Source organism: Cricetulus griseus, chromosome 3 (assembly GCF_003668045.3).
Source record: "Cricetulus griseus strain 17A/GY chromosome 3, alternate assembly CriGri-PICRH-1.0, whole genome shotgun sequence".
Taxonomy (NCBI): domain Eukaryota; kingdom Metazoa; phylum Chordata; class Mammalia; order Rodentia; family Cricetidae; genus Cricetulus; species Cricetulus griseus.
In genome coordinates this window covers 116114963-116130524 of record NC_048596.1, presented here as the reverse complement: position 1 = coordinate 116130524, position 15562 = coordinate 116114963, and the positions used below count along the sequence as shown (strand labels likewise).

Here is a 15562-nt window from a genome sequence, read left to right as displayed (position 1 = left end):
CTCCCTGAGAGCCATGTCCAGCTTTCCCTACATGATCACAGGGTCAAACAGAGTCATTCTTGGTAGTTCTTCCCCCAACCCCTTAGAAGGAAGGGTGAGCCAGAACCTAGGGAGAAGGCATTTTATTAAGGTTTTGCTACATAGATACCTACAGAATGCTGAGACAAGGGATTGCTGAAGGAGCAGCTACTGTCTTCCTCTGCAAAGTCACTAAGAAACTCATTGGAAACAGGTGGGAAGGAGACAATGCCCCCACACTAGGTGGGTAATAGGATGGAGGGAGGAAAGTAGAGGAGAGAGATGCATGAGCAAATGTCACAGGGAGGGATAGGTGAAGACCAATGAGGTCCCGATGCTGAGGAGTCACTGGGTCAGAGCCTGTATCACGTCCTTCACCAGCATGGTGCCAATCACCATCTTCTCACTGTTGACAGTCAGCTGAGCAGGTCCAGCTGGCCGGGCATCCAGAGTCAGCAGGACCAAGCTCCCACTGGTCAGTGTCCTCCCTGCAAACCTGGGGTGGGAGCAGAGGAAAGGGTGGGAGGAGAGCTGCCGACGATGACTGTTTGGAAGTAGCTCAGCCCTAGGGCTTGGGCCCTCCTTCAAGCCAGGCTCCAGCAGAGCCCCTCTCTGCCCCTCTACTAGTACCTGTACTCATCAGATGTCCCACAAGGAACACGACCCAGGTTGGCAGTGGCGGTCACTTTCTGCACCACCATGTGGTCATTCCGACAGGTGTCTGGCAGTGTGAGCTTCTCTGTGATCTCATTCATGCCTGTCAGCTTTCCTGGGGGCAGAGGTCATGATGAGGGCAGAGGCTGTGGTGGACACAAGCTAGCACCTACACCAGCTAGCTGAACATCCTCACCAAGCTCTCCCAGGCTCTGCAGGTCAGAAACATCCTCATCAGCCTTCTATTTGCCCTTTCTCTTTCCTCTGAAGCTTCTCCATTCTCCTCTCATTTCAGGAAACAGACACACTTGCCTGTTTCTCTCACACCATCCATCCTTAGCCAGTAACATCATCATGCCACTGGCATCACTCTGGTCATGCACAAGTCTACCCATTTCTGAGAACTCCTTTCTGAAAGGGAGAGTGTTCCTCAAGCCCTGCTCTCTCCCCATTCATGGCCAAGGTCCTCCAAAGGGTATTCCAAAGGCTCTCTCAAGTCACTGCAACTGTCCTGTCCCTCTTTAGTAACCTGCTCTTTCTGAGGCTGGCATGCCAAATCTGGAAGTGTTTGGTCATTGCCGCCTGCAGGTACCCCACAGCACCTTTCTGCCCTGTCATCTCTCTCTGCTCCCTCCCTTCCCCTTTCTCCTGTAAAAGGCAGGTTTTCCTTACTTGCTTCTCAACCCCTCACCCATGCCACCACTGCCTCTAGGTCAGGGTGATGTCACACACACTCACAGCTGCCATTCCCACCTCTCTGCTTGTGACTCCAGCCTTTAGGTGTTTGCTAAGCACTGACCTATATATTCAATCACACCCAAACACCTCCCCAAATGTACTTCAAAATGGCCTTTCCCCAAGACTAAGCAGGTTCCTCTCTTGCCTGCCTTGTTCTTTCTTCTAGATCAGGGGTATGACAAATTTTAGACTGTAAGTCAAAGGTAGTCCACTACCCAAATGGCTTGCAATTGTTTTGTTGCTTTAAAAAAAAAAAGCATTGGGTGAAAATTCAAGAGAAGATGATCATTTCTTGAAACTTGAAAATTAAACAAAATTTAAATTTCCCAAACTTATAAATAAAATGTTGTTGAAAACACAGCCACATTCATTCAGTTAACTATTCTCTGTGGCTGTTTTATTTGACAGCAGTGGAGCTAAGTCATTACAACAGAGACCACATGACTCTTGAAGCCTTAAACATTTACTTTCTGACACATCACAGTAAATGTTCACCACCTGCTCCAGGTGAAAGGGCACTGCTCATCTCCATGTCAAGCCAGGGATTCTAGAGTCAGACTATGGTCCACCTCTTCTCCCTCTCGGGGCTACTATTTGTAGCTTCCCCTTCCCAGTTGAGGCCAGAGCTGTGTGAAGCTGTGTCTCCTCCCCTGACGTAGTGTTACCTCTTTTGCTTCTTTACTCTTAACTGTGAATATTACCAGGCTGTTCTTTCTGAAGCAGAGGACAGAGCTGTTCTCCTGCTTCCCCAACTCCTCAACTGCCAGAAAATGAAACCTGGTATCTTTTTTCTCCCAGTAACTTCTGGAACCCCTTCTCACTCTGGAATCCTAGGACCAAAAGCCTTTAATAACATTCAGGGCTCCTCAGAACTAGGACAAACATCCCACTTCCAGTTTTGTTCTTAGTGCTCCCCTGTGATAGGGACTCCCATTTCCTAAACAGAATTGTTCCTAACACTTTCCACCATACCTCTGCATGTACTGTATCCCCAACTGGAATGCAGGCCTGGGCTGTGTGCAAGTGGTCCCAAGCCTCACCACATGCCTCAGTCTGTGTGAAGACTTTAGTCAGAGGCATAGGCCACAGGGCCTCTCTCTGTCTAAAGGGCTAAGGCTCCTCCCACGTGTCTGCACAATCTACAACAGGGAGCACTCACCCTGTTCCTTCTTGAACTCATTCTCACTCATGAACACAGGGGCCATCAACTCCCCAACAGGTGGCTGAATGGATACATAGAACTGTCGGGTTTGGGTGCTGGGAAAAGCAAAAGGAGACAGGAGCAGAAATGAGGCCAGCATCCACCTGCCTCATTCCCATCTCACCCTGAGGCAGGGCATAGAGGCAGAAGAGTGAGGTAAGACCTAGGGCTGGGGATGGCAGCCCAGCCCCATAGAACTCGATGTAGCCCCGCCTACCACCCTCTCCACCTCTGGTTCTCTAGGACCCTGCCTCTCTCCATCTGACTCCCTCACCACTACATGAGTTGGGTACATACCACAGCTGGAAGTTGGCTGCCTGGGTGGAGTCACAGAAGTTAATGCCCATCACAGCAGTGGTAGATTCTCCAGGTGGCAGGGACTCTGAGTGATGTAAGGAAAGCAATGAGGGGACAGGAAAGGCCATGATTGTCCTGGAACCCAGTGTGGCTCCAGTCTCTCTCCCCTATCAGAGCAGACTAGCCCTCTGTGGGTTCCAGACTTTCTGAGCCTCTGTATACTTCCCTTGGCTTCCTCTTGAAGCCAAGTACCTTCCCCTCACCCTCTCTCAAATCTGCTCAGTGACCTCATGCCCTAGTAAGAACTTGTTTATTTCTTATTCCACCTTGTCTACCATGGTGTGGGCCATAATAGATGCCACCTCTGTTTCCCCACATCAGGGCACCTGACTTGACCCTAAGATGCTATCAGCAACTACAGAAAGACTGAATCTGACTAGGGGCCTCCTCCTCTACCCTGCCCCAGGCCCTCTGTACCAATTTCAGGAAATTCTTGGATGCTGATGCCAGCAGGCAGCTTGGGAGTGCCCACATGCAGCCCCTTGATGGGAGTCTCAGAGTTGTTGGAGAAGTAGATGTGTATGGACACCATGTGGGGATCCCCAGAGAAAGGCTGGCGGCTGAAGGCATAGTCCACAGCCAGCCCCTCTCCAGCTACCCGGTGCAGCAGCTCCTGCCTCCCAATGCTGGACACTGGACTCAGCAGCTGGAGGGGAGGGGAAGAGGAGGGGAGTGCAGAGATAAGGCAAAGGATAGCCAGTCCCAACTTGTCTTACCTAGGGCCATCCTGAAAAACTTAGATTTAATGGTATCCCAATCTTCACACCCACCTCCTACCACACATGCTCACAGCTCAGGATAGAGCATAAAGCTGAGTCCTTCCCCAACTCACCGAAGGCACCAGAGAGGAGTCTGTGAGTGTCAGGCCCTCCAGGTCAGCGGCCAGACTGGTAGACACAACCATGGGAGGAGACACAGGTTGGACACTAGGAGGGGTAACTGGGAGGGGAAGGGAAGAAAAAAAGATGATTAATAAGAAAGAAGAAATTAGGTTGAAAGGAGTCCAGGGCTCAAGGAGCAAAATTCAGCACCGTGGACAGTGGGAGACATGCCTAGAAACTATGTTGACACAGGACAGACACCCCAGACCTCAGGAACCTGGCCTAGAGCTCCCAGGGTGCCTCCTAAGTCACACTGGGCTTCCTTCCCATGCGATCTACCATCCAAACTCACAGTCCTCTAGGTCAAGCAGGGAAATCTCCTTGGCTACAGGGGCACTCTTGCTGCTGGGAGGCTAAAAGAGAAAAAAAGGGGTGGGGCTATGAGGAAGAGGAGCACCCTGGCCTTCTCTGCGGTGGTGGGAGGCATCACAGTCTGTTCTGAATGGGGGAAGATGTCTGGCCCAGAGGGTAGGAAGGACGTTCTTACTGTTTTCTTCCTCCGGGAGGCAGGTTCAGCCTGCTCCTCCTCCGACTCCGATGTCACCTCAGACTCTGAGGAGCTGCTGCTGGAGTCACTGCCCTCCTCTGATGACGAGCCCTCCCTGTGTCCCTCTGGCACCTTCTTCTTCGTCTTCTTTTTCCCACCTTCCTCCTCACTCTGTTCACTAAAGGAGAGAGGAAATGGGAGACTAAGGTCCAGCTCCCCTTTGTCTCACAGAATAGGGGAAGCCCTGAGAAGCGGGAGTGGGAGTGGAGACCCTGGGCCAGCCGAGCCTGTATCTACTTCTTATACCTCATCCAGAAGATCTTTAACCTAGCTGGAGCCATTTGGGGCCCCAAGCCCCTGGATACCTCTCTGCCGCTCCCATGAGGTCTTTAAAACCTCCTAGACTTTGGCAGTCAGGCAGAGCAACCAGAGATGGAGAATTGGGGATGCAGGCTCCCAGCACCTTGTGGGAAGCTCAGGGCCTCCTAGAGACCTGGATCCCCAAGCCTCCTCCACTTACCTCTCACTGCCTCCTCCTTTCTCTTCATCCTCATCTTCATTGTCTGAGTCACTGCTGGACTCCCCAGAGCCACTCTCACTGCTGCTCTTACTCTCAGACTCACTCTCAGACTCAGGCTCTATAGAGGAAATAAGTCAGGTGAAGCCCCCGCCACCAATAATGAAGGCCCTCCCTACTGCATGTGTAGGCCTTTCTGGGTCTGTGGGAGTTGTTTGGGTTCTCAGCTCCAGCTCAGAACTGAAGCTTTAACTTCATCTGACCTGCCCCAACCCTAGATGCCAACTGAGACTTCAAAAACATGGATGGACCCACACAAATAAATGTCACTTGCACAGCATACACATTTGAGAATGGACACTTGGATTCACACAAGCTGTGATCTGTAAGCAAGTACATGCCCTTGGTTGCCAGCCATAAAAACACACATGTAGAGCATGTTCCGTCACACAGGCATGCACATGGACAAGACATTACAGTCTGTCCTGAATGGGAGGAAGCTCTACCCCTCTGCTCACCACTGTCTGCAGACTCGGTGGGGCCAGACTCCCCCTCGGAGTCAGAGTAGAAAGGCTTTTCTTTCTCCTTCCTCTTCTCCCGATTTGAGCACTTAGTCCATTCTGGTACCTGAAGATGTCATGAGTAGGAGCCATTTCCTCATGGTTGGAGGAGGGGGAAGGAAAGTCCACGCCCTTTGCACCCATCACTACATCTCTCCTTGGTTCCCTACTTGGGCCTGACCCCGATAGAGAAAATGGAGATGTACAGTCCACAGGGAGAAGATTACATGGTTCACAGTCATGACAGCACCCAGCCATGGAGAAAAGGCCTAGGGCACAGCACACAGGGAAAGAGAGGGAGGAGAATACACTGCACACAGAGGGGACCTCAGTATATTCGCCCAACAGGCCCACGTGGGTCTCAATAAGGGAGAGGTCTTCTTCCTGTGTGTGGGGAGGGCATCAGGAGGACTGGGACAGCACTGCCAGGGATCCCTGCTGCTGTCCCTTACCCAACACACACAAATGCATGTGTAATCACAAACACACACATGTACCTCCACATTGCGCACGGATGGGTCTGGGGCTTCCTCTGGCCAGTCTGGGAGCTCCTGGTAGCCTGTAGCCTTTGCATTGAGCAGGTGGGACAATGAGCCCAGTTGGAAATGGTCACGATCTGAAGACATGTTTACAAGTTAGGCCAGTAGTGACGGTGAACAATGCTTAAGGCAGGGGTACTCGTGAATGGGACTGGCTACTAATTCTGGTGGAGATTCCCAAGCTGGGCAAGGGAAACTGATGGATACACGCCCTGGTGACTCCTGTACTTGACTACACACAGGCCTGCATGCTGGGAGAAAAAGCTTTCTAGTCAGTCCAGAACAGAGACTAAAGAATGTGCACATGGTGTTAAGGGAGAAGGTTCCAGGGTCAGGGATGCTGGCCTGGCTGCTCAGGTATATGTGGGGAGGCCAAAGTGTGAGTGTACCTCCCCTCCTGGGCACAGCCAGGCTTAGGAAGAAATCTAACCTCGGACAAGGTGAAAATGAGGCTGGTCAGGCTAACCAAGGGGTAGGAGACAGGTCTGGTGGGCCTCTGTATTTATTCATGGTGAGGGATAAGCAGTCAGAAATGGAGTGGGAGAATTAGGGTCACAGAAAACAGATAATGTAGGACGGTAACAGAGACATGATTGAGGATGGCTTCAGGGCCGTGCAGCATCCCAGAAGATTTACATCACTGTCCTACCTCAACCCCTAAGACCCAGGGAAGGAAAAAATGCAAAAACACCAGGTAAACCAGGCTCTCACAGGTTAGCCTGGGGGCTTTGGATCCTAGAGCTATAGAGGCAGCTAAAGCAACCCTACCTTCCAGGTCACAACTATGAGCAGAGGCTGAGAGCCTGGAGACTGGGGCTTGGGCTGACCTGGAGTGACTGCACTTAGCGTTGACAAGGGCATGCTCAGGATTTTGTTATAATATGATCCTCTCCTTCGCATGCTCTACCTGCCTTCCCAGGTCCTTCGTACTTAACATCTTAGTGTAGAATCCCAAGCCCAAAGCCTGCTCAGGAGGGAGGTGGAAGAGGACCCTAAGTAAGGGAAAGGAAGCAAAAGCCCCATGTGACATGGAGAGCAGGCACTCAAGTGAGACAGAAATAGCTGTGGCTGTGGTGGAGACTGCAGGGAGAATAGCAGACCAGTTCTACACACAAGAGCTTGATACCTGACTAAGGCTTGGGTGAAGGCCTGGGCCCTGGACCTAGCCATTTCCTGCCTTCTCTCTCCCAGGAGGGGTATCCTGGTTCCTACTCCCACCTTTGAAGGATGACTCCAGGATAGGGGCTGGCTTAGGAGCCAGGAAGAGTTTCTTGGCATGGCGGCTGAGGGCTCCACCCTGCTCTGAAGGAACGATGAGCTGCCGGGTGAAGCGGGCTCGATCTCGGATATCATAGTTCTGGTCATACTTGGCCAGACTCAGCACGTACTGGGTCAGGAGCTTGGTCTGAGGAGAGAAGAGAGGGTATTTCAGCAGCTGACAGAGGGTGGTAACCCAGGAGACTTGGAACCAAGGAGAGGAGATTCTCTCTCTTGCTATGTATATCACCCAACTTTCCTCCTAGCTGCCCTGGTTCCAGGCCCTACATTTCAGATTGCTGGCTCTGACTTCTGCCCCCAACTGTCACAGCTGCCTTGGGCCAGCAAGTGAGGTTGCCCTCTCCTCCCTCTTAGTCCCAGAGCCTATTCTTTTCATTTCTTGTCCCTGGTGATCTGGGCCAGTCAACCTCTTCACTCTGGCATATCAGGGTTAGCAGAGGATCAGAACACTGTGCCTCTTTTGATTCCCGGGCTGCACACCCCCTCCAGAGAATCAAGACAATAACGGTCTCTTTGACAGGAACTATCAACACACAGAGCAGATCCTGAACAGCCTGGGGGAGGGGGGGGTCCTCAGAGATCCCAGTCTGTTGAGGAATACTATTTTAAGGTGTGTGACTTTTTTTGTTTGTTTTGTTTTTGTTTTTCGAGACAGGGTTTCTCTGTGTAGCTTTGGAGCCTATCCTGGCACTCACTCTGGAGACCAGGCTGGCCTCAAACTCACAGAGATCAGCCTGCCTCTGCCTCCCGAGTGCTACGATTAAAGGTGTGGGCCACCAAGGTGTGTGACTTTTGTTTATGCTGCATTTGTTTAACTCTTTGAAGCTGTGTTAGTGTGCCTGTCTAAAACACCTGATGGTCCTAATAAAGAGGTAACAGCCATTTCCTGCCTTCTCTCTCCCAGGAGGGTAATCTGGTTCCTACTCCCACCTTTGAAGGATGACTCTAAGATAGGTGCTGGCTTAGGAGCCAGCAATCCATGGGGTAAGAGTAAGATTTACAGAAATAAGAGAACCGAAAAAGCCCAGCGGCAAAAGGTAGACAGACAGGTTAATTTAAAGATAAGAAAAGCTGACTAGAAACAAGCCAAGCTAAGGTTAGACATTCATAACTAAAAATAAACTTCTGTGTGTGACTTACTTGGGAGCTGGGTGGTGCCTCCCCCAAAAAAAGCCAAAAGAGAAAAACAAAAACAAAACAACCAACAATACCAGTCTGCCCACTAGACAATTCTAACAAGATCAAAATGGCTCTGCCTCTGAGGTTTGCTAAGGTCATGTAGAGTCCACAATCTACAGCTATATCTGAGGACCAAAAGTCTCAGAGACTGTCCCAGTCTTGGCCTAGTCTAAGCTGCCTCCACATGATGGCAGTGGTGGCTGCCATCATTTACTAAGGACTTTCTGGAGCTAAGCACTGTTCCAGATGTTCCCCACTCTCCTGTCATCTCTACAATCCTGAGAGGTAGGAACCATTTCCTCACTTCCAAGAGAAATAGAATCCGGAAGTGGCTTCTTCAAGGTTGAGAGCCCATCTCAGGGCTCTCAGGTCTGGATCAGAGGCCCATCTGTCCCCTCCTGTCATTGCCTATGCCTTTGACCCAGATCTCTGTGTCTCTTTCCTGTGACCAAGACCAAAATCACCAAATAGCTAACACTAGAGTGTGTGCAGGTGGTAGACAACAGCAAGACAGAACCCAGGAATGACTCTGGGATTCTGAAGGTTTGTGATGATACAGTATCACAACCAACCTTAGACATGCATGACTAGTTTGCTAACCCTGCTGGCCATCAAGTAGACCTCTGAGAGAGGTAGAGATTTCCAGAATCAGAGCTGCTGTTGTGGCAGAACTGCCCACATTGCTTTAGGGACCACTGTGTCTCCACTCTTACCTATACCATGTCCTCCATGGACTCTGATGCCTCACAGTTCAGCCCCTCCAGTACAGCACCATCTATGACTCCACCCCCCAGATTCTCCCAATACAACGGAGTCAGAAACATGAACACAGGATGCCACTGCAGTGGACCTCAGCACAGGCCTACCTTTCCTGTCTGACCATCTGACCAGCCAAAATCGGTCAACATGATATTAAGATGCAGCAGCCTATCTGTCTCCCTCTCCTTCTAGTTTAGGTCAGCGTCGTCTTCCATAGGCTTCACAGGTGGCTGTTAACAGACTGTTTCCTTCCCTTGCCTTGTTCTAGAAAGAACATTGAAGGACTGGATCCATCTGTCCACAGTCCTGATCCCATCTCAACAATCAAGACAAGAGGCTGGTCCATGCACCACGACACTACAAGACTGTCACCTTTGCTCACTCTAAAGAGCTAGTATTCACACAATCCAACCCCAGGACCCCACCTCACCTAGCCACAATGTACTAAAATTGTAGGCTGTTATGGTTGGAGAAATGGCTCAGAGGCTAAGAACATTGGCTGCTTTTCCAGAGGACCTGGGTTCAGTTCCCAAGACCTACATGCTAGCTCACAAACATTTCTAACTCAAGTTCCAGGGGATGTGATGCCCACTTCTGACTTCCTGCATGTATATGGTGTGCATAAAAATATACATGCACACACACAAGCACATACACATACAAACACATTTTATATATGTACCTTATATATACAGGCACATAAAAACATATTTCTTTTTAGATTAGGCTGTTGAAGAGAAGAACCTACAATGCAAGTGTTAGTATACCAAAAACTCCTATTGACCAAGGGGTCCAGCTGCCAGGGAAGAACACTATGGGACACTCTCAATAACCTGTGTTAACTTTCATACTAACTTGCACCCAAGCAGACTAATCAAAAAAAAAAAAAAGTTAAAATACAACCTCTCCTGAATACTATATAAATTCTTTTTTTAAAAGATTTTATTTATTTATTATGTATACAACATTCTGCTTTCATATATATCTGCACACCAGAAGAAGGCACCAGATCTCATTACAGATGGTTGTGAGCCACCATGTGGTTGCTGGGAATTGAACTCAGGACCTCAGGAAGAGCAGTCGGTGCTCTTAACCTCAGAACCATCTCTCCAGCCCCCTCTAGAATCTAGAATTTAACATCCATCCCTGCTTCCTAATGTTTGTACTTTGTGTAATCACCTTGCTTTGGTGTAAGCAAGGCCTGAGACTTTGGAATGTGGCAAAGGTACTGTGTTGCTAGTACGGAGACTCTAGAGACTTTGTCCCTTGTGGCTTAGAAAAATTAAGTGGCCACATTGGGAGGCTCATATGGAAGGAACTAAAGACAGCCTCTAAAGTTGAGAGTAGTCTCTAGCTGACAACCAGCAAGAAGTCAGGGCCTTGGCTCTATACCACAAGCACTGCTGGCCTTATGTGATCTGGGAAGTGACCCTGACACTGTGTGAGCTGGGAAGTGAACTTATCCTCAGCACAACCTCCAGGTGGAAACCCAGCCTTGGCCTACACTCCCAGGACAGTCTTGCATAAGACCCAACTGAATCACACCAGGTTCTTGACCCATAAAAATGAAAAAAAAATCATTTTGTTATCTTAAGCCACTAAGTTGATAGTAATTTATTATGAAGCTATGGAAATCTTAAAGGATTAAAATGTAACATCACGATGACTGTACCTAAGGCTCAGAGAACATCTAGGAAAGAGGATGAATGAATGAATGAATGAATGAATGAATGAATGAATGAATGCATACACATGTAGTTAGCAGTGATGACTATCCAGAGTTCTAACACTTGATGGTCCTGCCTCCCTTGCTTGAGTCCCTGGGGCTAACACTAGCCACTGTGATTCAAAAAAAGCCAGTAAAGAAGTCAATTATCACCCAGGTGTGATGGCTCACACACAAGTAGTGGCTGCACTTGGGTGGCAGAGGAGCGAGGATCTCTGTGATTATGAGGTCAGCCTGGTCTACAAAGTGAGTCCCAGGACAGCCAGGACTGTTACACAGAGACCCTGTCTTGAAGAAATGAAGAAAAAGAAGGGGCGGAAGAAGAGTAAAAGGAGAGAGGGTGAGGAGGAGGAGGAGGAGGAGAGGAGGAGGAGGAGGAGGAGGAGGAAAGAAGTCAAAGTCATTGTCAATTGTCACCACCTACCATGACAGTGACAACTGTCATATGGTCAGGCCCAAGCTTATAAAAGCACAATGGCTTCAGGGCCCTGGCTTAATTCTGGGCATGTCACACTCCCCACTACTGGAGCACTGATTGTGCCTTTTGCTTGGTTTGCCTCCTTCAGCTGTTGGGGATTGAACCCAGGGGACCAGAGTTTCCTGCATGCTAAGCACATGCTCTATCACTGAGTGACACCTCAGTCCTGCTTCATTTTTCCAAGTGCTCCTCCAACCCGCTCCTCCAACCTTCCAAACAAGACAGCACACACACATCTGCTTCCCTGTGCTGCTCGCTCCTCCAGACTGATGCCCCACAACACTGATACGCACAGACCAAGTACTTCACTGCCCCTGCATGTAGTTACTGCCCGTCCTAACTGACTCCTGACCAGAGTCCTGGCACTTGGAGGCCCAGCCTATCCCAACTTGAGTCCTCAGACTCATGCCAAGCACTGTGAATCAAAGGAATCAGTAAAGATGCCATGTGCTGTGATCCTAAGATTGCCAAAGGCTGGCAAAAGAGCCACCTTTAGGCTACACTGTGGTCTCAGGCTATAGCTCTACTGTAGACCTGATCCATACATCCAGATATTTTGCTTCAAGGATCTGAAAACGTTTTCTGCAAAGGGCCAGAGATTTTTAGGTTTTTATAGGCATGCACACTGTTTCAAGGTAGTCAGCTCTACCACTGTAGCACAAATACACCCATACATAATATGTAAACGAACATGCTCCAATTGAAATATTTGTTAAAGCAAGCCACAGGCTAGGTTCAGCCTATGGGCAGCAGTTTGCCAATGCCAGTATTGCTGAACTCTCCTCTTGTTTGGAATCTCCATCTCCTTGAAAAGTTCTGCACATTCTGCCTTATTCTTAGAATTTGCTAGCGCCATCTCAGGGAACACTGGATAACCAAAGGCTCTAAGCACCACGATATTCTAGCTTACTTGAGCCCCATCCTTGACTATAATATTTCTCATAATCTTTTACCTTTCGAAAGGGACTGGTTGCCAACACCTCCCAGGCTAGAACACAGCCTTAACAGACAGGCCAGACATCACCAAGCTTTGCCCTGGAATACATATTCTCCCATCAATGCCCATCACTGCCAGCCCTCCCTTAGCTCAATCAGCACAGGCACCTCACAGCCCATGTTCCAAAGATGACGGATAAGGTCTCTCTAACATCAAGACATGAGCCTCACAGCCTCACAAGAGACTCTCTTTAATGGTGACTCCACTGGAGTCCCAAGAATAACCATGGGCACTGAAGTGGCATTGGTGACTTGGCAAGACTAGTCACCTGTCCTAATATGCCTTTTCAGAAGAGTCCAGGCCTGCTGGAGAGAGTCAAAAGAATGCTTCCTGTGGCAGCTCTTGGGGTCTAGAGAAAGCTAGTGGGGACATCTCTCACTCCTCACCTGCTTTGAGTTGGTCAGGTAAAGCTTGGCCGCCAGGTTGATGACCTGCAGCTTCACGATGTCCTCCTCTGCTGTGAATGACTTGGCCATTTTTCTCAAGACATCAGGTGCAATCTTAGGCACATGCTCACAGTACTCTCCAATGAGCCAGAGAATGCTGGCTCGTGCCATGGGCACCTGTGGGTATAAACAGGTGTTAGGACTACAGGAAACAGATTGGTGAGGGTAGGATGAACTGCCAAGGAAATGGCTGCTATCTATGCTGGCCTACTGTCTTATAGGTGTCCGAGGATGGGGGCAAAGGGGTAGAATAGGTTCAAAGGTGGGCATTTATAAATGCCACCCCATATTCCACATGGTTTCATTATCATGGGTAAAGCTGCCAAGCTGTAAAGTCAACCACGGTTTTCTAGATTTACTTTTGTACCACCATGTCAGTATTCCTGAATCTCCAGTAATGAAAATAGGTATATTTCAACTCTTCAATGCAACAGAAAAACAAGGGATTAAACAATCACCCATCCTTGGTGAGAACTATGGCGGAAAATAAAGAGTGGTAGGAAAAGCTGAAGAGCTCTGTAAGGGAGCCCCACAGGGATAATCTTGGACAACAAGGTCACACAGTCCAATCGTTCTCCTTGTACCTAAAGAACTTCCAAAGTTCAATTTGGAAGCTGATTGGGGTGAAGCTAAAGCATTTGGCTACAGGGTCTTGAAGTAAAGGTCAGAGCTAGAAAGATGGCTTAGAAGTTAAGATCACTTGATGATCTTGCAGATGACACAAGTTCAGTTTCCAGCACCCATGCTGGTTGGTGCACAACTGCCTGTAACTCCAGCTCCAGGAAATCTGAAGCCTCTGACCTCTGCAGGCACTGGCACTCACATGCATAAACCCATCCCCACTTCACAACACACATAATTTAAAGCAAAAGAAATCTTTAAAAAGAAATCGTGGGGGCAATGTTGGGGCAGGCTGGGAACACAGCATTGCTCTCTCACCTGGATGTTGTCTGTGAGCTTGGCCAAGTGTTTGATGATCTCTCCATGCTGCGCTGGCTGCATCTGCAGCAGCTTCTTAATGACCACCACTGACTCTGCAACCACAAGCTCTAGGGAATGAGAATGAGAACTTGAGCCCAAGAACAGTTGGATGGCCACACCAAGGTGGACAGGCACACCTGCAATGCCCTTGGTGGTCCTCTTCCTCAGCCCCCTGCACTCCTCAAGCAGCCCTCCAGTTACAGCAACACCTGGACACTATCTGAAGCAGATATACATTGCACACACACACACACACACACACATACACACACACACACACACACACACACACACACACACACACGGGAAAACCCATTGGCCAGCAGGGTCAGACATGCAGGGACACATACACCATCAAGGACGAACACTTCTCCAGGCAAACACTGACCATCACGGTTGGACAGAAGCTGCACCAAGCCATTGAGGCAGGTATCACGGACTCGGCCTATGTTTGTTGCACATCGTCCAATGGCCTGGATCGTGGCTGCAACAAAGTCTTTGTCCATGCTGCGAATGTAGGTCTGTGGGACATCATGACACAGGAACATCCAGTAAGTAGTGACCCCACAGTGAAGAGCTTAAAAGTGACCTTCATGTAGGCTAAAACTGTAAACCCTCATTTTACATCCATCATGCCACAGATTAAGTCTCGGATTATGACATCTCCAAACCACATTGAGGGAGTTCTCAGCCCAAAGCCAACAGAAGGCACTGAAAGGGGTACTTAGGCAACAGTTTCTACAGTTTGGGGCTCTTGCCAAAAATGAGAGTGATCAGGCCAATTCTCACTGGGTTCAAGGATCTATTGGGCTCCTCTCCTGGGAGCTGCTGCCTGGAGGTTAGCCCATGGCTTGTACCTGAAATTCCCGTAGAACTGTGGGGATGTTGGTCTCATTGGCCAGGTTGGTCAGCACTTCCAGCTGCAGGGAGAGGTGGAGGCAGAAAGTGACCAGTGTGGCCAGCAGGTTTTCTGAGCTTTATTGTAAACAGACTTTATGGACTAGAAAGTAATACTCAGGACAGTTCTGCACATGCTCAGAGTATATGGAAATGCAAGATCATAAACCTTCAAAACACAGGAGGATCAATTTGCCTCCTCAATAAGGTCCCCAACAAAGAATAGGTGAAGTAGGGTCATGTCACTTTCTTCATCCACAGAAAGCTATTCCTTTAAGGATAGAAACCAGGGATGATCTGAAGGTTTCTGGACCTGACCACTCTTCCTGCTTCCTGCCTCAGAGTCTTTGCAAAGGCTATTCCATCTGTATGGAGCAGTTCTTCCCCTTTCTGACCCTGAAATTACTTAGGTAATTAACATTCATTTACCAGGTCTCAGTTTAGACTCCATCTTATCAAGGAAAGCTTCCTTGATCCAAATGATGGTAGCCCTATTCTAATTTTATTTATTTTCTGCCCATGTTGTTTTGTCTATGCACCATGTGCATGCAGTGCCTGCAGAGGCCAGAAGAGGGCATTGGATTCCCTGACCAGATTCACTAGATGCCTCCCTACCAGAGTAAACAAGAGCCACCATGATCAGGGAAGCATGCAAAGACTGAGACCAGACCACCTGCCTGGGAGAAGCAGAAACCGCCCAGTGGCCTAGAAGAGCTGTAGACCAACTGAGTCACTTGGAAAGAACATTCTCCAATTTGTTAAGCTAGCTGCAGGCCGTGCAGTGTGCTCCAGGTTCCCAGCTTTTGTGAGCTGTCACTCATGCGGGGGTGGACCTTGGTGATGCAGCTATCTTAGTCATTTGTGCTCCT

At 49.1% G+C, this 15562-nt stretch overlaps 1 protein-coding gene across 3 annotated transcripts in view; it reads right to left on the bottom strand.

Annotated features, from left to right (window-relative positions):
• Positions 1 to 330: 330 nt before the first annotated feature.
• The window catches only part of Ap3b2 (adaptor related protein complex 3 subunit beta 2), a 35724-nt gene continuing 20492 nt past the window's right edge, over positions 331 to 15562 (bottom strand). For 2 of the 3 annotated variants that reach the window (XM_027408288.2, XM_035441367.1), the window contains 16 exons: positions 14654 to 14716; positions 14185 to 14317; positions 13755 to 13864; positions 12756 to 12932; positions 7171 to 7357; positions 5911 to 6029; positions 5372 to 5480; positions 4857 to 4974; positions 4337 to 4514; positions 4142 to 4202; positions 3801 to 3907; positions 3386 to 3614; positions 2909 to 2993; positions 2570 to 2667; positions 649 to 787; positions 331 to 514 (listed from right to left, as the gene is read on the bottom strand). In XM_027408288.2, coding sequence (XP_027264089.1) covers positions 364 to 514; positions 649 to 787; positions 2570 to 2667; positions 2909 to 2993; positions 3386 to 3614; positions 3801 to 3907; positions 4142 to 4202; positions 4337 to 4514; positions 4857 to 4974; positions 5372 to 5480; positions 5911 to 6029; positions 7171 to 7357; positions 12756 to 12932; positions 13755 to 13864; positions 14185 to 14317; positions 14654 to 14716 — 2064 coding nt within the window. In that variant the 3' untranslated portion in view covers positions 331 to 363. Of the gene's footprint in view, positions 515 to 648; positions 788 to 2569; positions 2668 to 2908; positions 2994 to 3385; positions 3615 to 3800; positions 3908 to 4141; positions 4203 to 4336; positions 4515 to 4856; positions 4975 to 5371; positions 5481 to 5740; positions 5798 to 5910; positions 6030 to 7170; positions 7358 to 12755; positions 12933 to 13754; positions 13865 to 14184; positions 14318 to 14653; positions 14717 to 15562 lie in introns of all 3 variants that reach the window. The other variant, XM_035441366.1, reaches the window with a different exon arrangement.